The sequence below is a fragment of the Nomascus leucogenys genome, chromosome 5 (assembly GCF_006542625.1).
Source record: "Nomascus leucogenys isolate Asia chromosome 5, Asia_NLE_v1, whole genome shotgun sequence".
Classification (NCBI taxonomy): Eukaryota; Metazoa; Chordata; class Mammalia; order Primates; family Hylobatidae; genus Nomascus; species Nomascus leucogenys.
The window spans coordinates 41,912,879-41,937,920 of record NC_044385.1 but is presented as its reverse complement, the minus strand read 5'-3'; the positions used below and the strand labels follow the sequence as shown (position 1 = coordinate 41,937,920).

Here is a 25,042-nt window from a genome sequence, read left to right as displayed (position 1 = left end):
ACAGAAAATTAGAAAAATTGGCCAGGTATGGTGTTGTGCTTATGTACTCCCAGCTACTCGGGAGGCAGAGGCAGGAGGATTGCTTCAGCCCAGGCATCAAGGCTGCAGTGAGCTATGATGGTACCACTGCACTCTAGCCTGGATGACAGAGTGAGACCCTATCTTAGGGTTAGGGTTAAAAAAGAAAAGTTTGTTCAGTTATCAAATAGTGATGAATTTGTATTCAGAAGTACACTAATAGAAGTTTAAATTTTTCAGAAAAATCAATCCCCAGTGATAACATAGTCATGTGATACTTTTTTTTTCCATTCAAAGATCACAACATATTTCTTTAAAGAACACCACTACTCTAGTACAATATATCTTACATTTTCTGGAAAGGCTAGAGAAGATCTCTACTAGATCACTAAGGAAATATAGATTACCCTAACTTTTGAGATTGACACATGCAAATTGACTATATCTTAACTCTCATTATTGGACTGAATGGACATGAATGTGAGCCAGTATTTTGGTTTTTATATGTTCAGAAATACTGGCCATAGTTCTGGCTCAGTGGCTTCTGTTGGATTTTTATTTTCTTCAATCCACACTAAAGCTGAGTGAGATAAAGTAACACATCCAAGCAGTTAAAAGATAGAACAGGATTAGAAACAGCAAATTATAATGAGCAGGGGGATCAACTCTGAAAGAAGGAAATGAAATAAAAATTCAAGAATAGAGCATAGTGAAAACAAGTACTTTTGGGTAGTCGAGTGGGTAAATGTGACACTCTAAAGAAGAAAGTAGAACAGGTCAGGCACAGTGGCCCACACCTGTAATCCCAGCACTTTGGGAGGCCGAGGTGGGAGGATCGCTTTAGTTCAGGAGTTCAAGACCAGCATGGTCAACATGGCAAAACCCATGTCTCTACCAAAAAAGAAACAAAAAAAATTGCCGGGGCATGTACGTGTGGTCTCAGCTACTTGGAAGGCTGAGGTGGGAGGATTGCTTGAGCCAGGGAGGTAGAGTTTGCAGTGAGCCGAGACCATGCTACTATGCTCCAGCCTGGGCAACAGAACGAGACCCTATCTCAAAAAAAAAAAAGAAATCAGAACATTGTAGGTATAAAACATCCATGAGCCTTTACCTCAGAAAGGTAAAGTTAGATATGAAGAAAGTTAAGGAAAACATAGTAAATGGGAAGAATCTTAATATCTCTAAGAGGAGATACTTTCTGGTAGTTAGTGACTCCCTGATGACTGGTATAGACCCATAACTGAGCACCTGATAATATATCCCATACCACTGATTTTTTTCTGCCCCTTATGCTACTTTTGAGAAGAAAAAGAAAGATATGAAAGCCCAGCATGGTGGCTCACACCTGTAATCCCAACATTTTGGGAGGCCAAGGCGGGAGGATCGCTTGAGGCCTGAAGTTTGAAACCAGTCTGGGCAACACTGTGAGATCTCATCTCTACCAAAAAAAAAAAAAAAATCAGCTAGGCATGGTGGTGTGCACCTGTGGTCCTAGCTACTTGGGAGACTGAAGCTGGAAGATCACTTAAGCCCAAGAGTTCGAGGTTACCGTGAATTATGATCACACCATTGCACTCTAGCCTGGGTGACAAAGTAAGACCCTGTCTTTTAAAAAGAAAGAAAAATATGGACAGCAAATATTTACTATGTAGATGATATTAGATGTGGTTTCTTTTTTTGGGACTGGGACATAAAATGGTCAGATATATCCTTCTGATAAGAAATGGAGTACAATTTATCATGGAAGAATGTGTTTTGTCAGTAAGCCACCAACCTGATTTTTATGCTGAAGTATAAAGGATATGCAAGCATGCAAAAATAATTGCAGTAGAGGATGAAATATAGAGGAAAACATCATAGGGAAGGAGGTAATCCTCAAAAGAATTTCTTGAGGAAATTTATAAGAATTCTCAAGAAAACACCAGAGAAGTGGACGATAGTTCAGGGGTTATTCTAATGTCCTGGTGTTTATACCAGTGTATATAGAATATGGGGAACATAAAGCTTCATTAAGAGCTTGAGGCTGAGCGTGGTGGCTCATGCCTGTAATCCCAGCACTTTGGGAGGCTGAGGCAGGTGAATCACCCAAGCCTGACCAACATGGAGAAACCCTGTCTGTACTAAAAACACAAAATTAGCCGGACATGGTGGTAATCCCAGCTACTTGGGAGGCTGAGGCAGGAGAATCACTTGAACCCGGGAGGCGGAGGTTGGGGTGAGCTAAGATTGCACCATTGCTCTCCAGCCTGGGCAACAAGAGTGAGACTTTGTCTCAAAAAAAATAAAATAAAATAAAAGAGCTTAGAGTCGGGTGTCAAATATATTAGAGTTTAACTTCCCACTCCACCACTTACTAACAGTGTGACCTTGGGCAAGATACTTTTCCTCCTCTATAAAATGAGGGTGAAAATAATGGAATCTATCACATAAAATTGTGATAAGAGTTGATATAATACATGTAAAGTGGTTAACCAGTGTCTAGCACATAGTAAGTACTCAAAAAATGTTGAAAGTTGTTATTTTTGTTGTTAATGTGATTTAATCATCATTACCATTAGAAATCTTAACACTATTTAGTTAATAAAATCTAAGAGGTTTTATATTTCCAAGTTGAGATCTGCAACTAGAAGTGAACTGGTAAATGCTCTTTAACAGTAGTAAACCTAGTAGAAGGAAAGAGAGATCACCATTGTGTGAAATACTGGTATGCCTATATGGAAATCAGTTAACTTAAAGGAAGCATAGTGGAAAACAACTGGGAGAGGATAAAAGAAGTTAGAGAAATGATGTCACTGTGGAAATATACGACTAGTCCAACGGAATGTTTCTTGCTAAATAAAGACAACAAAACTAAAATAGATTTATGATATATTTGTCATAAGAGGTTTGAACCATTTAGAAACATGGTAGATGGATTTCTTTGTCCCGGACATAGTTTCATCACCCAGAGGATTGTGGAAGCAGTAAGTAGAATTGCTAAGGAAGAATAAGCTGTATTGTGAGGAGTGATAGAAAGTTCAGAAAGGATTCATAACAGTAAAGAAAGGTAATGCTAGAAAAACAGGCTAATTTATAGGAAAATTTTTTTGTTTTTGTTTTTGTTTTAATTCAAAAGAGAAACAGGTATCATCCTGTGGTCCAAAGCTCTGAAGAAGAAATAAAGATGAAGTGAGTTTTTCCTGCAGGCGAAGCAATATGACTGTGCTTCCATGAAGCATACTTCCATAGTAGTTTGACACTAGAGGGAGTCTAAGTTGAAAATAGTCAAATTCTCAGCCTTTCTTTCTCTTCTAGCCTCATCCCCTGTTGCTCTCTCCTCCACTCCATTCTGCACGCAAACATTTATTTTTAAATAACCAGTAACTCCTTGTAGTTACTTCTCTAACCTTATCTCATCCGATTCTACCTGTTTGCTTACTCTGCTCCAACCACACTGCTTACCTTCCTGTTCCTCAAACACACTTGGTAGGCTTTAGCCTTCGGATCTTTGCACTGGCTCTTTTCCTCTGCCTGGGATGCACGTCGCTCAGGGATTCACATGAATAAGTCTCCCATCTCCTTCAGTCTTTGCTCAGATGAAACTTACCCTGACCATCGTCTTTGTCCCTTTTGTTCACAGAATTTTTTTTTTTTTTGAGACGGAGTCTTGCTCTGTCGCCCAGGCTGGGGTGCAGTGACGCGATCTCGGCTCACTGCAAGCTCCGCCTCCCGGGTTCACGCCATTCGCCTGCCTCAGCCTCCTGAGCATTTGGGACTATAGGCACCCGCCATGGCGCCCGGCTAATTTTTTGTATTTTTAGTAGAGATGGGGTTTCACCATGTTAGCCAGGATGGTCTCGATCTCCTGACCTCGTGATCCGCCTGCCTCAGCCTCCCAAAGTGCTGAGATTACAGGCGTGAGCCACCGGGCCCAGCCTGTTCACAGATTTATCATAAATATCTAGAACAGTTTGCTGACACATAGTAAGTGCTCAATAAGTATTTGAATGGATGAACGCTTTCCCTAATATTTGTATCTGCCTTCCCCTGACCCTCTATCACAGTGTTCCTTCCTTCCCTTCCCTGTCCACTTGGCCATTTATTTTGAGTAGAACCCTATGGGTTACTTCTGTTGTGACTTATTGCAACAAGATTAATCTTTCCTTATACCCCTTTTTAGTATAGCATATATCCCTTTGTTTTGTAATTATTTGAATACATTTTTTACTCTCTTGGGAAGCAAGTCTAACTTATTTTTACTTTCCTATTACTGAAGATGAACAGTGGCTAACATAGTAAACACCCATTAATTATTTTTCCTTGAACCAAATGTCATGAGAAAGTATAATAAAAAGAGGTAGGTTAGTTTTAAGCTACCTTAATAAAATGCAGTGTTCAGATTCAAGGTGACATTGAGCCCAGCAACACACCTTCATTGATCAGATCACATCAACAGTATTATGGTTATATCTGGGATATCACACTTTAAAGGATGGCATTGAAAAACTAATAAAATGCCAACAGAGTAGAAATTACTGTCATATGAAGATTGAAAACTGGAAAGTTTAACTAAAGGGAACAAGTCCTAATTGTTATCTTCAAATATTTAAAGGGCCACAATATTGAAGAATTGGAATATTGTTTTAAACTGGAAACCTCTGAGAGGAGGACAGCCAGAATAGCAGCATATTAATATTACAGGTCACACCTGTAATCTCAGCACTTTGGGAGGCTGAGGCAGGTAGATCACTTGAGCCCAAGAGTTCAAGACCAGTCTGGGCAGCATGGCAAAACCCCATCTCTACAAAAAGTACAAAAAATTAGCAGGGTGTGGTGGCATGCTTCTGTAGTCCCAGCTACTCAGGAGACTGAGGTGGAAGGATCGCTTGAGCCCAGGAGACAGAAGCTGCAGTGAGCCATGGTCGCACCACTGTATTCCAGTCTGGGTAATGGAGTGAGACCCTGTCTCAAAAAAACTAAAAATAAATAAAAAGTAGGAATGTATATGTATATATGTGTATGACATGTTTTGAAAAAAAGTTACAAATTTTTAAGTAATTTTCTTAGGTTCTTTTTTTTATTTTTCATGCAGTGCCTTTATTACTTAAGTCAAAATTTACTATTATTATGTTGTTCCATTGGCTTACTTATGGTTTTAATCAGAATTTTAGTTGAATCATTTAATCTGTATAAATAGATTAATTTGCTGTAGAAATCAGTTAATTTTTATGTGTGTTAAATTTTGAAATAAAGTAACTGAAAAAATGTTTTTAAATTAGAAGCCTCAACTTTCTTTAGCTCCAAATACATTTTTCTTTAAAACTTGTCATGTTTTTGGACAAAAATTTAGGGATATTCTTCGTCACTATACTTTTTTTTTGTGGTATTATAAAACTGGTAAATTAAGGATTAGAGCTTCCCATTTTGCTTAGTTATGTGTGGCATTTCTAGCTTATTTTATATGCCCTTTTGCTTTTTCAGCATAGGAAAAATAATATAAAGCAGATTAGGCTTAAAGAGAATTCAGAGGTATTTACTTACTTGTAATGTGCATATAGGCACCACCAGAGAATCCTAAAATAATTTTGTATCTAAATTGTAAAAATTAGCTGAGCAAGGTGGCACACACCTGTAATCCCAGCTACTCAGGAGGCTGAGGTGACACTTTTTTTAAAAAAAATTGTAAAAATTGCATAGAAAGTGTCCAGATATTTATCTTTATTGAAAGAATTTGTCAGGCCGGGCGCAGTGGCTCACGCTTGTAATTCCAGCACTTTGGGAGGCCGAGGCGGGCGGATCACGAGGTCAGGAGATTGAGACCACGGTGAAACCCCGTCTCTACTAAAAATACAAAAAATTAGCCGGGCATGGTGGCGGGCACCTGTAGTCCCAGCTACTCGGAGAGGCTGAGGCAGGAGAATGGCGTGAACCCGGGAGGCGGAGCTTGCAGTGAGCCGAGATCGCGCCACTGCACTCCAGCCTGGGTGACGGAGCGAGACTCCGTCTCAAAAAAAAAAAAAAAAAAAAAAAGAATTTGTCTTCTGATATGCTGTGTGAGAGTTAAGGTGACCTTAATGTACTTTGTACCTGACATGAATGTGTAGTTAATGCATGCCAATGGGTGGTTTGGGTGATTTAGAATAACCAACTCATCTCAAAAATTTTTTACTTACTATCTTTCACTCATAGATTTTTTTTTCCCTTTCTGTTCCATTTTTAGTAACTCTTCTAACATAAAAATTTTTTACTGGTCTGGGTGCAGTGGCTCACGCCTGTAATCTCAGCACTTTGGGAGGCTGAGGTGGGTGGATCACCTGAGGCCAGGAGTTTGAGACCAGCCTAGCCAACATGGTGAAACCCATCTCTACTAAAAATACAAAAATTAGCCAGGCATGGTGGCTTATGCCTATAATCCCAGCTACTCGGGAGGCTGAGGCAGAAGAATCACTTGAACTTGGGAGGTAGAGGTTGCAGTGAGCCAAGATTGTGCCACGGCACTCCAGCCTGGGGCAAAAGAGTGAGACACCATCTAAATAATAATAATAATAATAATAATTTATTGGCACAGGGCTGCTAATTGTAGAATTTTTGCTTTAGTGCTTCTGGAGGGTCTTGACATTTACATTGTCTGCTTTATGCCAGGTGCTATCTTTGACTCCTAACTTTTACAATCTCATTTAATATTTGTGAAGAGTTTATATAAAGGCTAATGCTAATTTAAAAATACGTAAGTGTTGTTTTAAAATTTAACTTGATCTAGTATGCTCTAGTATCAGCACAATTAAGACAGTTTATGTTATATCAAGCATCTTTTCTTGCAATAAGAAAAATGAGTTAATTTATCTCAGTTATATAGATTTAAAAAACATAGACCAATGTGATAGAGACACTTCGTACAAACTCCGAAAAATATGTGATTTAGTCACTTGTTAGTAGCCCTATTTGCATAGTTATTTGTTAGAAATAATGAAAAAGGAAAGACTATTTACTTTGTTTAAACCTTCATTTAAAATATTATAATTTTGAATTAAAACTTTTTGCCATGTTTTGGAAATTTTATGCTGTAACAATCTAAACATAATGTGAAAAACAGGAAGATTCCGTATTAAAGTTTCTTCATTTTCCTAAACCTAGGATGGTAAGCGGATGTTTGGCACCTATTTTCGTGTTGGTTTTTATGGAACCAAGTTCGGGGATTTGGATGAACAAGAATTTGTTTACAAGGAGCCTGCAATAACCAAACTTGCAGAGATATCTCACAGATTGGAGGTGAATGCTGTGGTGGTTAATAAAATGTCATCTTTAGTTTGTATTATCTCTGATGATTAGACTTTCAGATCCAGATCTAATCATTTAGTAAGCCAGATCTTGCCAAATAAACTACTCCGTTAGAGAATAAAGATTTTTAATAGTTACAGTAATACTCTTTCAAATCTTTTATGGCAACAATAAAATAGTAATATTGTTTATTTTTTGAGACTATTTTCACACATATTTTAGAAACCCCTGTATCCTTCAGAATTACTGCGACTTATGGAGAAATATATAGTATAATCCCACATTTTGTTGAAAAAGACAAAGAATTAAGTAGTAGCTAATAGTTGAACTAGAACCAGAACCCTAAGAAATTTCTGACCCAAGCATATTATCTCTTTGGCTTAACTGGTTCCAGGTGAGGTATCTTTAGAACATAAAAGCCTGAAATCACACCTAAAAAACACTTCCTTTAACCTTTAGAAGTTCTTAATTTTCACCATAAATGATTGAGTTTCATATTTACTGGGCTAACTAGTATTTTCTGTTGTAGTTATTCTTTCCAACCTTTCTCTATTTTTGTTACTCAAAGTGTAGTGGATGGACCAGAAGCATTGGGATCACCTGGGAGATTGTTTGAAATGCAGAACCTCAGACCCCACCCCAGCCCTTCTGAATCAAAGTCTGCATTTTAACAAGATCCCCAGGTGATTTGTATTCACAAAGCAGTTGGAGAAGTAGTGCTCTAGGCTTGTTTTTATTCTCACTGATGTTAATTTCTTGAATGTTATATTCCTATTGGTGACTTCTCTGGCCAAACTGACATAAATTGGCTCAAACTGTGACTTTCTGTTTTTCAAGAGGTTAGGTGTAAGTCTTGGGAAATATTAATTAGACTTACTCAATTATAAAAATTACCTTTGGGATAGCAGTGGGGGTTTCTCCTTTGAAGATTCAAATTCAATTTTTCCTTTGAATAGCTTCATCCTTTGCCCATGCTGCTACTCAGTGTCATATGGAATAGTCACTATATTCTTGACCTAAGGTTGCCTTTTCAAAATGTAAACCTATAGAGAACTGCAACAGGTCAATGCTTTTATTTGAAAATTCTGGGATTAAAAAAATAGTTCATAAAAATGAATGTTTATTCATTAACCCATGGTCTCTAAGAAATCAAGCCACAACAAACTCAGTAAAACTAAGATTTTTATACATCAACAATAATGAGTTTCTTTTGTCTTTGCTTTTTGTTCCCTTTTGTTTCTCTTGAGGACTTCTGGTGGAATCCTGTATTTTTATTGGAGAAAATTGTTGTTTTCTGATATTTTGTGTCATTTAAAGTTTGTGAATGGGAATAATGTCAAATAAATATGGACCGAGACCATGCTAATTTATAAGCTAGTATAATTTTTGTAAGCCTAAATCATTATCTTTTAATTATTGATATGATTGTATAGAACTCACTAATTCTCCTAATTTTGCTCAGAAGTCACCCTCAGGCCTTCTCTATTTCCCAATCTTTTTAACTTCATATAAAATGTTTCTTTTTCTTTATTGTAGGGATTTTATGGAGAAAGATTTGGAGAGGATGTGGTTGAAGTAATCAAAGACTCTAATCCTGTAGACAAGTGTAAATTAGATCCTAACAAGGTATAGTTGATTTGACTATAATGACATATAGGCATCTCTTTGAAATCCTCTGTGCAATTTTGTTTGAGAAAGACTAAATGATGACTTAACAGTGAGGAAATGAAGGACTTTTTTCTTTCCTAGGCATATATTCAGATTACCTATGTGGAGCCATACTTTGACACATATGAGATGAAGGACAGAATCACCTATTTCGACAAAAATTATAATCTTCGCCGATTCATGTACTGTACACCCTTTACTTTAGATGGCCGTGCCCATGGGGAACTTCATGAACAATTCAAAAGGAAGACCATTCTGACTACGTCTCATGCCTTTCCTTATATTAAAACAAGGGTCAATGTCACTCATAAAGAAGAGGTAAGTCCATTAATGGGCAAACAGCATTAGTGAAGCAAATATATTCAAGCTATGTAACAACAACTTAGATGTACCAGAAGATATGTACCATCCCTTACACCATAACATATTAGAACTTTACCCAGTTTTAAGTCCTTAATTTTTTACTTCTTTTCTAAGACCCTAATTCACCCCCAGCTTTTTCTTTAAAAGGTTGATTTTTTTTTTTTCATTTAGGGATCCAAGTTTGGAATTTTATTGTTACATGAAAGTTTACAATTGATCTTTTTTTTTTCTAATTTCAGTTGATTATACATAAAGTTCATTAAGTAGTTTTCAGTCAGTACACTGATTTAACAGATGCTCTTTTACTCAGGTCATCTTAACACCAATTGAGGTTGCTATTGAGGACATGCAGAAAAAGACACAGGAGTTGGCATTTGCAACACATCAAGATCCCGCAGACCCCAAGATGCTTCAGATGGTACTCCAGGGATCTGTAGGCACAACAGTGAATCAGGTTAGTGCTTTTTGCTAGCACTGTGTGATTTAAGCTGTAAATATGATTTGGGATAATTTCAGATCACAAATAATTGTTAAATCAAATGAAAAGGATCTGCCTTCTCTACTGCCTGTATTTTTCTACCTATGCGATCTTATAAATTCTATTAAGAAGGAATTGATTCACTTAAAATAATATTTCCTTAAAAAGCTTGTACTAAAAGAATGTGATCTTTAAAACAAGGGCTCATTTTCAAAGCTATGTACTTATATGTGAACCTCTACTATGTTAGATTCTCCCTGATGTTACCTTCTCCAGATCTCCTTTACAATAAGTTGTGAGGATTAAATAAGTGATATGGAATCATTTTTTAAATTTGAATAGTATATTGACACAAGAAATTATTGTTCTTTTGTCATATGCAGATTAGAAGCCATCCCCATTAGTCCTTGTGGTTGGTTCATTAAAATTATCTTGTCGATGATTTTAGGCATGGCCCCAATCTTAGGAATATTCCATGATAAGGGAAAATGCAGAAAGGCTTCAAGTAAGATTTCCTGTACCATGTCTTAACTACCTTTCAAGATTAAAAGAACAAAGCCAAAAAATGCCCCATCAAAACTGAAATAAATACCTTAAGACCTTTACCTCCTAGAAACATGCATGATTTTAAGGTTTGATCTCCAAATGATGTAGCTTACAAAAGATTATCCTCTTTAACACAGTGTCCAGAATACCTTTGGAATCCTGAAGGAAGCTGTTTTAGCAAAATCAACTCTGATAATCAGCGGATTGGCAGATGTAGTAGCTTGACAACTTTTACATCCAGGATACATTAAAGAATGTGAAAAATACAAAGCAAAATACATTAATGAACATAGTAGTCAGTCCTTGAGTTCCTATTCTGTTTCTTTGAAGAATAAACTAATAAGAAGTTAATTTCACTAGATAAGAATGTAGAATGAAATTAGAAAATACTGAAACAGTCTGTGGAGTTGTAATATAGGCATAGGTATATATGCATTAAGCTTAAATGCAGCCATCTCAGTGCTAAGAAAAATCATTTGAGTAAATTCTGTCTATGTGATTTTAGAGATAACAAAAAAACACACTTCTTTTTTTATTTTCTTATTTTTCAGGGGCCTTTGGAAGTTGCCCAGGTTTTTCTGTCTGAAATACCTAGTGACCCAAAGCTCTTCAGACATCATAATAAACTGCGACTCTGCTTTAAAGATTTTACTAAAAGGTATTCAAGGCTTTCTGCATCAAGATCCTCAAATTGAGACTGTCCAATACCACAGTATGACATAAGGGCCTTAAGGAACTATTGAAAAGAGAAAATAGGCTAGGCACAGTGGCTTACACTTGCAATCTCAGCACTTTGGGAGGCTGAGGCAGAAGGATCATTTGAGGCTGGGAGTTTGAGACCAGCCTGGAAAACAAAGCAAGACCCCATCCCTACGAAAAATATTTAAAAATTAGCCAAGTGTAGATTGTGCGCCTGTAGTGCCAGCTACTCAGGAGGCCGAGACAGGAGAATTGCTTGAGCTAGGAGTTGGAGGCTGTAGTGAACTATGATTCTACACTGCACTCCAGCCTGGATGACAGAGCAGGAGCCTGTGTCAGAAAGAGAGAGAGAGAGAGAAAACAAAAAAACAGAAAAGCGGTTGACAATAATAAGTAATCTGTGTGGAATTTACTATTCTTTAATAGCATATACTTATTCCCCTCTCCCACAACTCTACCATATTCTATAGTGCCATATATTTAATTTTAAAAATTAGAAAAGCCAAGGCTCAGGAAATTTTATTAACTTGAAACTACTATTAGATCATTTAACTTAAAAGCTACTATTTATTGTGAATCTTCAATATTTGAGTTTCTGCTCCCCTCCCCCCAGGGTACTTAGAAGCAGTAAACTTGGAAGCAAAAAACTTCTGTTCAGATCCTGACCTTATCATTGATTGTGCTTTTCCAGGTCACTTAATTTCTATGATCCTGCATTTTCTAATCTATAAAGTAAAGATAATGATATCTACCTCCCATAGGGAAGCTGTGCAGGTGAAATAATTTGTGGGTGTGTCAGTCCCCAAGACCATCCCCAATTTCAGTGATTTGCTAGGAGGACTCACAGGACTCAGCATATAGTTATACTGGTGCCTATGATTTATTGCACTGAAAGAATACCAAGTAAAGTCAGCAAAGGAAAAAGGTGCATGGAGTGAAATCTGGAGGAAACCAGGAGCAAGCTTCAAAGGGTCCTCTGCCAGTCAAGTCACACAGGATTTGCTTAATTCCTCCAGCAATGAATTGTGACAGCAGGTGTGAAATGTTGTAGGGAACCTCATTGGAGACTCAGTGCCAAAGGTTTTTATCAGGGGCTGGTCATGTAGGCACCCTCTCTCTGAGATGTACCAAAATTCTAGACTCTCAGAAGGAAAGCAAGTATTTAGCAGGTGAACTGTGGTAGTAAAAGAAAGAGACCTGTTTCCTGCATTTAGAATTGACTGATTTCTGGCATTAATTTTATTATTTGGGAGGTGTAAGAAAACAACAACAAAATACACCCTACCATCTTTGTAAACCAGATGATTATGGAACAGTACATACTTCTTTAGGTCATAGACATTTAGTAACAATCAAGTGCTTTGTTTCTTGCTTTTGTTTTTGGAATATTTTACCATGACTACAATTCTTAAATGTCCGTCTTTTTGTATACATTTACTATAAGGTAATGAAATCCTGTAGTCAACAGGTCTCCTTAAGTGTTACTATCTGTAGAGAAGGTTTTCTCCTTTTATATTGCAAAAAACAAGAGGCGGGGCGTGAGTGGCTCACACCTGTAATTGCAGCACTTTGGGAGGCCGAGGCGGGCGGATCACCAGAGCTCAGGAGTTCAAGACCAGCCTGGCCAACATGGTGAAACCCCTCTCTACTGAAAAATACAAAAATTAGCCAAGCATGGTGGTGGGTGCCTGTAATCCCAGCTACTTGGGAGGCTGAGGCAGGGAGAATTGCTTGAACCCGGGAGGTGGAAGTTACAGTGAGCCGCGATCATGCCACTGCACTCCAGCCTGGGCAACAGAGTGAGTACTCCATCTAAAAAAACAAAAAAATGAAACAACAGCAACAAAAAAAAACAACTACATAATATAAACCTTACAAAGGAGTTATAGCCAATACTACATTTTTTATTTTTGTGTGTTACCATTCAGTATGGTAACTAAATAGTATGCCTTTATGCATGTGTATTTTACAATAGTCATACGTATAATCTTAAATTATTTTTCAATTAAAGTTTAAACTATTCTAATGGTTATGTTCTTCAAATTAATATACTGTAGTCATAATATACTTATAATCTTAAATTCTTATTTTTCAATTAGAGTTTAAACTATAATTCTAATGGTTACATTATTTCCTAAAATTAATATACTAGAATTTAAGTTGAATTTGAATGTGGTATAGTTTATACTACAATGGATCTTTTTCTTTTGTTAAATTAAAATTTCCAGCATGAGATGACTGAGGCACAGTACATGAACATTTTTTGTTTTAGAGACAAGGTCTGACTTTGTCACCCAGACTCTGTAGTGCAGTGACACAATCACAGCTCGCTGCAGCCTCAAACTCCTGGGCTCAAGGGATCCTCCTGTCTCAGCCTTATGGTGTGCACCACCATGCCTGATTATGTTTGGTTGGCTGGGTGTTTTTGGTAGAGATGAAGTCTTGCTATGTTGCCCTGGCTGGTCTCGAACTCTTGATCTCAAGTGATCCTCCCACCTCAGCCTCCCAAAGTACTAGGATTATAGGGAAGAGCCACCATGCCCAGCCTACATGAACATTTTTATTGGCTGACAGTATATAGTACATTCTAAAAAGTTTCTAAGTACAGTTGACCTTGAACAACACAGAGGTTGGGGTGCCTGTCCCTTGTACAGCTGAAAACCCGTGAAAACTTTTGACCCTCCCCCCCAGAAACTTAACTAATAGCCTGCTATTGACTGGAAGCCTTACTAATAATACAGTCATTAGGTACATAGTTTTTATGTTATATGTATTATATACTGTCTTCTTACAATAAAGTAAGCTAGAGAAAAGAAAATGTTATTAAGAAAATCATAAGGAAGAGAAAATATATTTTACTCTTCATTAAGTGGGAGTGGATCATCATAAAGGGCTTCATCCTCCTTGCCTTCATGTTGAAGAGTCTATGGAGGAGGATGAAGAAGTAGGGTTGATCTTGCTGTCTAAAGAGTGGCAGAGGCAGAGGAGGTGGAGGAGGTAGCAGGGGAGGTAGAAGAGGCAAGCACACTCAGCACAACTTTACGGACATCATAATTTTTTTTTTAATTTCCATAGGTTTTTGGGGAACAGGTGGTATTTGGTTACATGAGTAAGTTTTTTTGTTTTGTTTTATTTGAGACAGAGTCTCCCTATGTTGCCCAAGCTGGAGTGTGGCGCAATCTCAGCTCACTGCACCCTCCGCCCCTCGGGTTCAAGTGATTTTTCTGCCTCAGCCTCCTGAGTAGCTGAGATTACAGGTGCCTGCCACCATGCCCAGCTAATTTTTGTATTTTTAGTAGGGACGGGGTTTCATCATGTTAGTCAGGCTGGTCTCAGACTCCTGACCTCATGATCCGCCTGCCTCGGCCTCCCAAAGTGGAGTAAATTCTTTAGTAGTGATTTGTGAGATTCTGGTGCACCCATCACCCAAGCAGTATACACTGAACCCAGTTGATAGTCTTTTATCCCTCACCCCAGTCTTTTATCCCTCACCTCAGTCTTTTATCCCTCATCCCTTCCCACCCTTTCCCACTGAGTCCTCAAAGTCCATTGTATCATTGTTAAACCTTTGCATCCTCATAGCTTAGCTCCCACTTAATGAGTGAGAACATAAGATGTTTGGTTTTTTCATTCCTGAGTTACTTCACTTAGAATAAATAATCTCTAATCCCATACAGGTTGCTGTGAATGCCATTTACTCATTCCTTTTTATGGCTGAGTAATATTCCATCATATGTATACACCACAGCTTCTTTATTCATTGATTGGTGGGCATTTGGGCCAGTTCCACATTTTTGCTATTACAAATTGTGCTGCTACAAATATGCATGTGCAAGTATCTTTTTCATGTAATGACTTCTTTTCTTCCATTTTACTATCAAATGGTAGTTCTACTTTTAGTTCTTTAAGGAATCTTCACACTGTTTTCCATAGTGGTTGTACTAGTTTACATTCCCACCAACAGTGCAGAAGTATTCCCTTTTCACCGCATCCACACCAGTATCTATTTATTTTTATTTTTATTTTTTGATTATGGCCATTCCTGCGGGAATAAGGTGGTATTGCATTGTGGTTTTGATTTGCATTTCCCTGATCATTAGTGATGTTGAGCATTTTTTCATATGTTGGCCATTTGTGTATCTTCTTTTGGGAATTGTCTGTTCATGTCCTTAGCCCACTTTTTGACGAAATTGTTTGTTTTTTTCTTGCTAATTTGTTTGAGTTCATTGTAGATTCTGGATATTAGTCCTTTGTCAGAGGCATAGATTGTGAAGATTTTCTCCCACTCTGTGGGTTGTCTGTTTACTCTGCTGACTATTCCTTTTGCCATACAAAAGCTCTTTAGTTTAATTGAGTCCTGCCCATTTATCTTTGTTTTTATTGCATTTGCTTTGGAGTTCTTGGTCATGAAATCTTTGCCTAAGCCAATGTCTAGAAGGATTTTTCCAATGTTATCTTCTAGTATAGTTTCAGGTCTTAGATGTAAGTCCTTGATCCATGTTGAGTTGATTTGTATGAGGTGGGAGATGAGGATCCAGTTTCATTCTCCTATATATGGCTTGCCAATTATCCCAGTATCATTTGTTGAATAGGGTATCCTTTCCCCACTTTATGTTTTTGTTTGCTTTGTCAAAGATCAGTTGGCTGTAAGTATTTGGGTTTATTTCTGGCTTCTCTATTCTGTTCCATTGGTCTATGTGCCTATTTTTGTACCAGTACCATGCTGTTTTGGTGACTATGGCCTTATAGTATAGTTTGAAATCAGGTAATGTGGTGCCTCCAGATTTGTTCTTTTTGCTTAGTCTTGCTTTGGCCATGTGGGCTCTTTTCTGATTCCATGTGAATTTTAGGATTGTTTTTTCTAGGTCTGTGAAGAATGATGATGGTATTTTGATGGGAATTGCATTGAATTTGTAGATTGCTTTTGGCAGTATGGTCATTTTGACAATATTGATTCTACCCATCCATGAACATGGGATGTGTTTCCATTTGTTAGTGTTGTCTGTGATTTAGTTCAACAGTGTTTTGTAGTTTTCCTTGTAGAGGTCTTTCACCTCCTTGGATAGGTATGTTCCTAAGTTTTTTGAGATTTTGTGGGTTTTTTTGCAGCTATTATAAAAGGGGTTGAGTTCTTGATTTGATTCTCAGCCTGATTGCTGTTGGTGTATAGCAGAGCTACTAATTAATGTATGTTAATTTTGTATCCTGAAACTTTGCTGAATGTATTTATCAGTTCTAGGAGCTTTTTGGAGGAGTCTTTAGGGTTTTCTAGGTATACAATGATATCATCAGCAAACAGTGACAGCTTGACTTCATCTTTACCGATTTGGATGCACTTTATTTCTTTCTCTTGTCTGATTGCTCTGGCTAGGACTTCCAGTACTATGTTGAAGAGAAGTGGTAAGAGTGGACATCCTTGTTTTGTTCAGTTCTCAGAGGGAATACTTTCAACTTTTCCCCATTCAGTATTATGTTGGCTGTGGATTTGTCATAGATGGCTTTTATTACATTGAGGTATGTCCTTTGTATGCCAATTTTGCTGATGCTTTTTTTTTTTTTTTTTTGAGACTGAGTCTCGCTCTGTTGCCCAGGCTGGAGTGCAATGGCACGATCTCGGCTCACTGCAACCTCTGCCTCCCCGGTTCAAGTGATTCTCCTGCCTCAGCTTCCTGAGTTGCTGGGATTACTGGCGCCTGCCACCACACCTGGCTAATTTTTCTATATGGGGTTTTGCCATATTGGTCAGGCTTGTCTCGAACTCCTGACCTCAGATGATCCACCCGCCTCGGACTCCCAAAGTACTTGGATTAGAGGCGTGAGCCACAGTACCTGGCCGAGATGTTGTTTTTACAGGGGCAAGTAGACCACTTCAAGACCTTCGGTGTTAAACTCGGGGTTCTGGTTGGCCAGATGCAATGTCCAATATCAAAAGAACTTTAAAGGGCATTCCCTTAACTAATAAAATACTTCTTGACTTCATGGACAAAACACCCATGGAGCCAATCCATAAAATGGGTTCTCATCCAGACCTTTTTGTTGTTCAACCAGAAGACTGGCAGCTGGCTTTTACTTTTACCCTTCAAGGTTCAGGGGTTAGCAGCTTTGTAAGTAAGGGCAGTCTTGATTATAAACCTGACTGCATTTGTACAAAACAGTAGAGTTAGCCTATCCCTTTTTGCCTTAAATCCTAGTGTTCACTTCTCTTTTTTAGTAACAAATGTCCATTGTGGCATTTTTTTTTTCTAAATAGGACACTTTTATCTGCATTAAAAATCTGTTCAGAAAAAACAACAACAACAAAAAAACCTGTTCAGGCAAATATTCCCCCTCTTCAGTGATTTTTGTAGTGGCATCTGGGAGCTTGTCTGCTGCCTCTTGATTGGCAGAAGCTGCTTCTTGGTCAGTAGAAACTGCCTCTCCTGTTTATTGGCATTTTAAAAAGGCAAACCTCTTTCTAAAATTATCAAACCATCCTTTGCTGGCATTAACTTATCCAGCTTTAGATCCTTTACCTTCCCTTTGCCTTGTCATGTAATGACTTCACTTTTTCTCAAATCATTAATCTACAGGTATACTTTTCTTTTTTTTTTTTTTTTTTTTTTTTTTTTTTTTTTTTTTTTTTGAGACGGAGTCTCGCTCTGTCGCCCAGGCTGGAGTGCAGTGGTGCGATCTCGGCTCACTGCAAGCTCCGCCTCCCGGGTTCACGCCATTCTCCTGCCTCAGCCTCTCCGAGTAGCTGGGACTACAGGCGCCCGCCACCACACCCGGCTAATTTTTTTTGTATTTTTAGTAGAGACGGGGTTTCACCGTGGTCTCGATCTCCTGACCTCGTGATCCGCCCGCCTCGGCCTCCCAAAGTGCTGGAATTACAAGCGTGAGCCACCACGCCTGGCCTACAGGTATTCTTTTCTTACAGCAATCCTATACCCACATAAAAGCTGCATTTTCAATATGAGATAAAATGGTATTGCTAGGCCTGGTGCAGTGGCTCACACCTGTAATCCCAGCACTTTGGGAGGCCGAGACAGGTGGATCATGAGGTCAGGAGTTCAAGACCAGCCTGGCCAAGATGCTGAAACCCCATCTCTACTAAAAATACAAAAATTAGCCAGGTGTGGTGGCACACACCTGTAATCCCAGGTACTCCGGAGACTGAGGCAGGAAAATCACTTGAACCTGGGTGGCAGAGATTGCAGTGAGCTGAGATTGTGCCCCTGCTCTGCAGCCTGGGTAACAGAGCAAGACTCCATCTCAAAAAAACAAACAACAACAACCAAAACGATATTTCACATAAAGTGCAAGGTTTTCATGCCTACAGGCTTAGAAATTTCCTTTTCTTTTTTTTACAGTGGTCTTTACACTGGATTCATATATCTTGAGATGGTGGGCAACTGTAGCTGCAGATCGCAATCTATAATACCAAGCAATTCACCTCTTTCCTGTAATGTCATAACTTTTTTCTGCTTCTTGGGAGCACTTCCAGCATCACTAGTGGCACTTCATGTAGGCCCCATGGATTATTCAAAGTTTATGGTTACACTAAACACAATGAAAAATACACAAGAACCATGAGAAATCACTCTTTACTGTGATATGCAATTTACTGCAGCAACAACTGCTCACCTGGAGATAAGTAGCATCACATGGCATTTTAAGCAGATATATTTGAGCTCACCACAGTAGCAACAAGAGGTGGCTACAAAATTATGGCAGTAGTACAGTATGTATTGCAGTTTTTATCAGTTGTGACTTAATAATGTATCTTTACATCTGTTTACATTTTTCTCTACTACAAATGGTGCCATGCAGGGTCCGTGTTTATGTGGGTAAGTTTTGTATATATTTTATGATAGTAAATAATAAAATAGGCTAGTATCTTCATATACTTTACGCATTCATGACATCTTTTTCTTTTTAAAATTTTTCTCAACTACACAATTTGTTTTCAAGTTTTCTCACAAATCTCCAAAGAATTATATTCATTGGAAAAATCCACATATAAGCAGACTTTCACAGTTGCAAATTATGTTGTTAAATGGTCAGCTGTATTAACAGTGCCAACAGTGCACATTTACTAGTCTCAATACACCTAGCATTTAAATAGGATTTTTTTTTTTTTTTGGTCAGTCTGTTTTTGTTTTTGTTTTTGTGTAGCGGGGATGGATTCTCTCTCTGTCACCCAGGCTGGAGTGCAGTGGCACGATCTCGGCTTACTGCAACCTCTGCCTCCCGGGTTCAAGCGATTCTCCTTCCTCAGCTTCCCGAGTAGCCAGGATTACAGGCACGCACCACCACGGCCAGCTAATTTTTGTATTTTTAGTAGAGATGGGGTTTCACCATGTTGGCCTGGCTGGTCTCGAACTCCTGACCTCAGGTGCTCCACCTGCCTCAGCCTCCCAAAGTGCTGGGATTACAGGCATCTGCGCCCAGCCAATAAAAGCAAATTGAGGCACCATTTAAAACAGACTGACAGCCGGGCACGGTGGCTCAGGCCTGTAATTCCAGCACTTTGGGAGGCCGAGTTGGGTGGATCACCTGAGGTCAGGAGTTCGAGACCAGCCTGGCCAACATGGCAAAACCCCGTCTCTACTAAAAATACAAGAAAATAGCCGGGCATGGTGGCATGTGCCTGTAATCCTAGCTACTCAGGAGGCTGAGGCAGGAGACTCCCTTGGACCCAAGAGGCAAAGGTTGCAGCAAGCCGAGATCGCACCACTGTACTCCAGACTGGGTGACAGAGCGAGACTCCAGCTCAAAAAAAAAGAAAGAAAATTGCTTTTATTACTAAAAACAGCACTTTTCCATGTGTTTACTTTTTGTTTTGGGGTTTTGTTTTTGTAAAACATTTTTCATTAAATCTTGAATAGATTGAAAATAATATTTATAACATTTGCTATTAAAGAATAGGAAGAAAAGTCATGTGTCTACCAACCAGCCTAAGAAACCAAGCATGACCATGACTTTGAGATCCCCTCCCTATGTATATTTCTCTGATACCATTTCCTCTGTTCCTTCAGGGGTAACCAGTATCCTGAATTTCATATTTATCATTTCCTTTCTTGTCTTTATAGTTCTATCATAAATGGTTCTCTAAATAACATATTTTGTTTTGTAGTTTTTTAACTTTAACAGTGTATACAATGTTTTGTGAGTTGCTGTTTTCAGTGTTTCTGAGATATATCTATAGTAAATGTTGCTTTAATTTATTTTTACATAATCTGTTTTATGAATATGCCGTGATTTATTCATTCTTCTGTTGATGGATATTTTGGTTGTATCCTGTTTTGTTTTGTTTTTAGTTACAAAGAGTGCTACTCAATATCCCTCTACCTTATTTCTGGACATACATGTACAAGAGATTTTCTAGGGCTTAAAATTAAGAATAGTGTTGTTGGTTCATAGGTTCATCCTCAGACGATGCCACATTTTTTTCAAAAATGTGTAAGCCAAATTTACATTCCCATCAGTAGCATTTGAGTTCCTATTACTATATATCCTCACCAATACGTGATATTATCTAACATTGTAACTTTTACCAACTAGTGGATGTGAAATGATAGGTAGTCGTGGATTAAATTTGCATTTCCCTGATTACCAAAGAGGTTGAATATCTCTTTACCAAAGAGGTTCATGTGTCTGTTAGCCATTTCTCTTCCCTCCTCTGTAAAGTTACATATTCAAGTCTTTTGCCATTTTGCTATTGGGTTCTTTTCCTTACTGATTTCTAAGGGTATTTTTGTGTTCTGAATGCTTTATCATTTGTTAATATCACAAATATCTCCTCTGAATTTGAGACTTGTTATTTTTCCCCTACAAACAGAAGTTCTTAAATTTAATGTAGTTAAATGATTCAATCTTTTCCTTTATCAATATAGGTTAAACAAAGGGTGGGGGAGGCAAAAAAAAAAAAAAAAAAAAAAGGTTTTTCTACTTTAAAAAAATGTGCCTGCAAGAGCCGGTGAGTGCCTGTAGTCCCAGCTACACAGGAGGCCGAAGTAGAATGATGGCTTGAGGCCAGAAGTTCAAGTCTACATAGTGAGACCCTATCTTAAAAAAAAAAATCCATTTGCAATTGATTTTTGTGTATGGTTCAAGGTAGGGATCAGTTTGATTTTTGTCCATACTGATAACTGATAATGATCTCAGTGCCATTTATTGAATATGGTATGAGATATGGTTTAGGTTTTTTTCCCCCTTACGGATATCCAGTTGATTCATTACCACTTATTTAAAAAGCAGACTTTCACAGGTTTGTGGTGAAAGTCTGGTTTGCAGTGTCATCACTATTATAAATTTCTTTCCTTCTGGTTTGCAGTGTCATCACTATTATAAATTAAGCACCTGTGTTTATGTGCATATGTTTCTGGGATCTTTATTCTCCTACAGTACTCTATTTATCTCTCTTTCAGCTAATGTCATGCTCTCTTAACTACTGCCGCTTTATAATAAGCTTTGCCATGTGGCAGAGCAATTCCTCTCACCTTGTTTTGTTGAAGGACTGTTTTTGGCTGTTTTCAATTTTATATAAATTTTAAATTTTAGAATCAATTTGTCACTCCATGCACCCAAAAAATAACCTGAATTTATAGATCAGTTGGAAGAGAATTGACATGAGTCCATGAATATGGTACATTTTTCCATTTGCTTAGGTCTTTTAAATGTTTTCTTAATACTATTTAAATTTTTTGTGTAGCAGTCTTGTACATTTTAAAATTTATTCTTTAGTATATAATGTTTTTATGATGTTATTAATTTTTTTTTTTTTTGAGATGAGTTTTGCTCTTGTTGCCCAGGCTGGAGTATAATGGCACAATCTCGGCTCACTGCAACCTCCGCCTCCTGGGTTCAAGCGATTCTCCTACCTCAGCCTCCCAAGTAGCTGAGATTACAGGCATGCGCCACCACGCCTGGCTAATTTTGTATTTTTAGTAGAGATGCTGTTTCTCCATCTTGCTCAGGCTGGTCTCGAACTCCTGACCTCAGGTGATCCACCTGCCTCTGCCTCCCAAGGTGCTGGGATTACAGGCATGAGCCACTGTGCTCGGCCTTAATGTTATCTTTTAAAATTGTGTTTTCTGTTTCCTGCTCTACCAAAAATCAGTTGACTTTTTTATTTTATTTTATTTATTTTATTTTATTTTATTTATTTTTTGAGATGGGGGTCTCACTGTGTCACCCAGGCTGGGGTGAGTGCAGTGGTGTGATCATGGCTCACTGTAGCCTTGACCTGCTGGATTCAAGTGATCCTCCTGCCTCAGCCTCCCAAGTAGCTGGGACCACAAGTGTTCACCACTATACCTAATTTTATAGTGACAGGGTCTCACTATGTTGCCCAGGCTGGTTTCTCACTCCTGGGCTCCAGCAGTCCTCTGGTCTCAGCCTGCCAAAGTGCTGGGATTGCCGGTGTGAGCCTCTGTGCCCAGCTGCAGTTGACTTTATATATTACTTTTACATGAGAATTTTACCAGACTTTATATATTACTTTTACATGAGAATTTTACCAGACTTACTTATTAATTCTAATAATTTATCTGTAGAATCTTTTTCTTGTCTTATAATGATAATTAGGACGTCCAGTACTGTGTTGACTAGGAATAGAGAGGACATCATTTTCTTGTTCCTTCTCCAAAAGGGTTTTCACCACTAAGTATGTTTGCTACAGGTTTTTTGTAGATTTTTAATTATGGTTAAAGGACTACCCACCTATTTGTAGTTATGCAAAGAGTTTTTAATATGACAGGTTTTAAAAGTTTGTTATCAAGTGTTTTTATTCTGCATCTCCTTTAATCTTTTAATCTAAAAACTTAGTGATTTTATAACCCAACTTTTCATTTATTCCAGGAATTAAAAAACCTGGCCAGTGTGGTATCTTTATGCCTGTAAATCCCAACACTTTGGGAGGCTGAGGCGGGCAGATCGCTTGAGCTCAGAAGTTTTGAGACCAGCCTGGGCAACATGGCAAAACCCTATCTCTGCTAAAACTACAAAAATTATCCGGGCATGATGGTGCACGCCTGTAGTCCCAGCTAATTGGGAGGCTAAGGTGGGAGGATCCCTTGAGCCCAGGAGATCAAAGCTGCAGTGAGCTGAGATCGTGCCACTGCACTTCAGCCTGGGCAAAAGAGCAAGACCCTGTCTCAAAAAAAGAAAGAAAAATACCTGGAGGGTGTGTGTGTGTGTGTGTGTGTGTGTGTGTGTGTGTGTGTGTGTTCAATACATTGGCACAAGTTTTCTGCTAAAATTGTCCATCAGTGCGCCTTCTGTGGATACCAAAATCTGAAGACAAGTTTAATATGTTATATAAAATGGTGTGTTTGTATATAACCTATGTACATCCTCCTGTATACTTTATATCATTTTTAGACTACTTAAAATACCTAATATATAATGTAAATAGTTGTTAATACTGTATTGTTTAGGAAATAATGACAAGAAAAAAGTCTGTACATGTTCAACACAGTTTTTTTAATTATTATTTCAATCCATGGTTGGTCTAATTCATGTATGCAGAACCCACAGATAGGGAGGGCCAACTGTGTTTTGTTTGGAAGTTTTACAATTATTTTTATGGGTGAGCTTGGATTGTAATTTTTTTCTTATAGTCTGCATTAGGTTTTGGTATCCCAGCCTTGAAATATGAGTTGGGAACTCCCCTCAAGAATAGTTCTTTTCCCCTATACTCTGGAATCTTTTTTTTTTTTTTTTTTTTTTTTGAGGCGAGTCTTGCTCTGTCACCCAGGCTGGAGTGTAGTGGCACAATCTCTGCTCACTGCAAGCTCTGCCTCCCAGGTTCACGCCATTCTCCTGCCTCAGCCTCCCAGTAGCTGGGACTACAGGCACCCACCACCACGCCTGGCTAATTTTTTGTATTTTTTTAGTAGAGACAGGGTTTCACTGTTAGCCAGAATGGCCTCAATCTCCTGACCTCATGATCCGCCCGCCTTGGCCTCCCAGAGTGCTGAGATTACAGGCATGAGCCACCGCACCCAGCCGGGAATCATTTTTTTATATACTCTAGAATAATTGCATTACATTCGGGTATTGGTCTCTAGAATGTTTAGTAGAATTTAGTGTTTTCTTTGTAGATAGATTTGTGACAGTTGTTTCAACCTATTTGATTATTTTAGGATTATTGCCATTTTTTTCTTCATTGAGTCTTTTGCTAAATTATATTAACCTAGATTAACAGATTATTAATAATTTAGCAAAAAATCTACATTAATCTATTAATATCAATTAATATAAATTCAGCGGGTTTTTTTGGTATTAAATTGTACAGTTTTATTGGCCGGGCGTGGTGGCTCACTGCCTGTAATCCCAACACTTTCGATGGCTTAGGTAGGCAGATCACTTGAGGCCAGAAGTTCAAGACCAGCCCGGCCAACATGGAGAAACTCCATCTCTACTAAAAATACAAAAACTAGCCGGGTGTGGTGATGTGAGCCCGTAGTCCCAGCTATTCAGGTGGCTAAATACGAGAATCACTTGAACCCAGGAGGTGGAGGTTGGAGTGAGCAGAGATCATGCCACTGCACTCTGGCATGGGTGACAGAGCAACACTCTGTCTCAAAAAAAAAAAAAAAAGTACATTATATCCTCTATGCCTTTTAAAACTTCTGCTGTATTTATGTTCCATTTTAAATTTCTGGTAGGGGATATTTGACCTCTTTCATTTAATCTTGCCAGAGCTTAGTTTGTTTTTTTTAGTTTTTTTCAAAGAACCAACTTTTGCAATTTTTGATACTCTATTTTAAAATCTTACTTCCTTTCTAATACTTTAAGTTGCTTAGCTCTTCAGTTTTAGCCTTCTAATATAAGCATTTGAGGCTATGTATTTTCTACTAAGCATCACTTTAGTGGCATTCCACAAATATATAGAGATACATATATTATTTGTAAATATCCTTTCCTTCATTGTCTGTCAGGGTCCAGATACTTTTCTCAAATACTTGAATTAACTTGGATAAAGGACTGTCATCAAAATCTATTCATTTAGCCGGGTGCGGTGGCTCA

The 25,042-nt window shown here is 38.2% G+C and overlaps 1 protein-coding gene across 8 annotated transcripts in view; it reads left to right on the top strand.

Moving 5' to 3' along the window:
* Positions 1 to 25,042, top strand: part of DOCK7 (dedicator of cytokinesis 7) — a 234,757-nt gene that overhangs the window by 205,540 nt on the left and 4,175 nt on the right. For 4 of the 8 annotated variants that reach the window (XM_030812931.1, XM_030812928.1, XM_030812932.1 and 1 more), the window contains 5 exons: positions 7,141 to 7,266; positions 8,812 to 8,901; positions 9,025 to 9,261; positions 9,617 to 9,760; positions 10,882 to 10,988. In XM_030812931.1, coding sequence (XP_030668791.1) covers positions 7,141 to 7,266; positions 8,812 to 8,901; positions 9,025 to 9,261; positions 9,617 to 9,760; positions 10,882 to 10,988 — 704 coding nt within the window. Of the gene's footprint in view, positions 1 to 7,131; positions 7,267 to 7,848; positions 7,959 to 8,811; positions 8,902 to 9,024; positions 9,262 to 9,616; positions 9,761 to 10,881; positions 10,989 to 25,042 lie in introns of those variants that run through there. The other 4 variants (XM_030812929.1, XM_030812933.1, XM_012506599.2 and 1 more) reach the window with 2 other exon arrangements.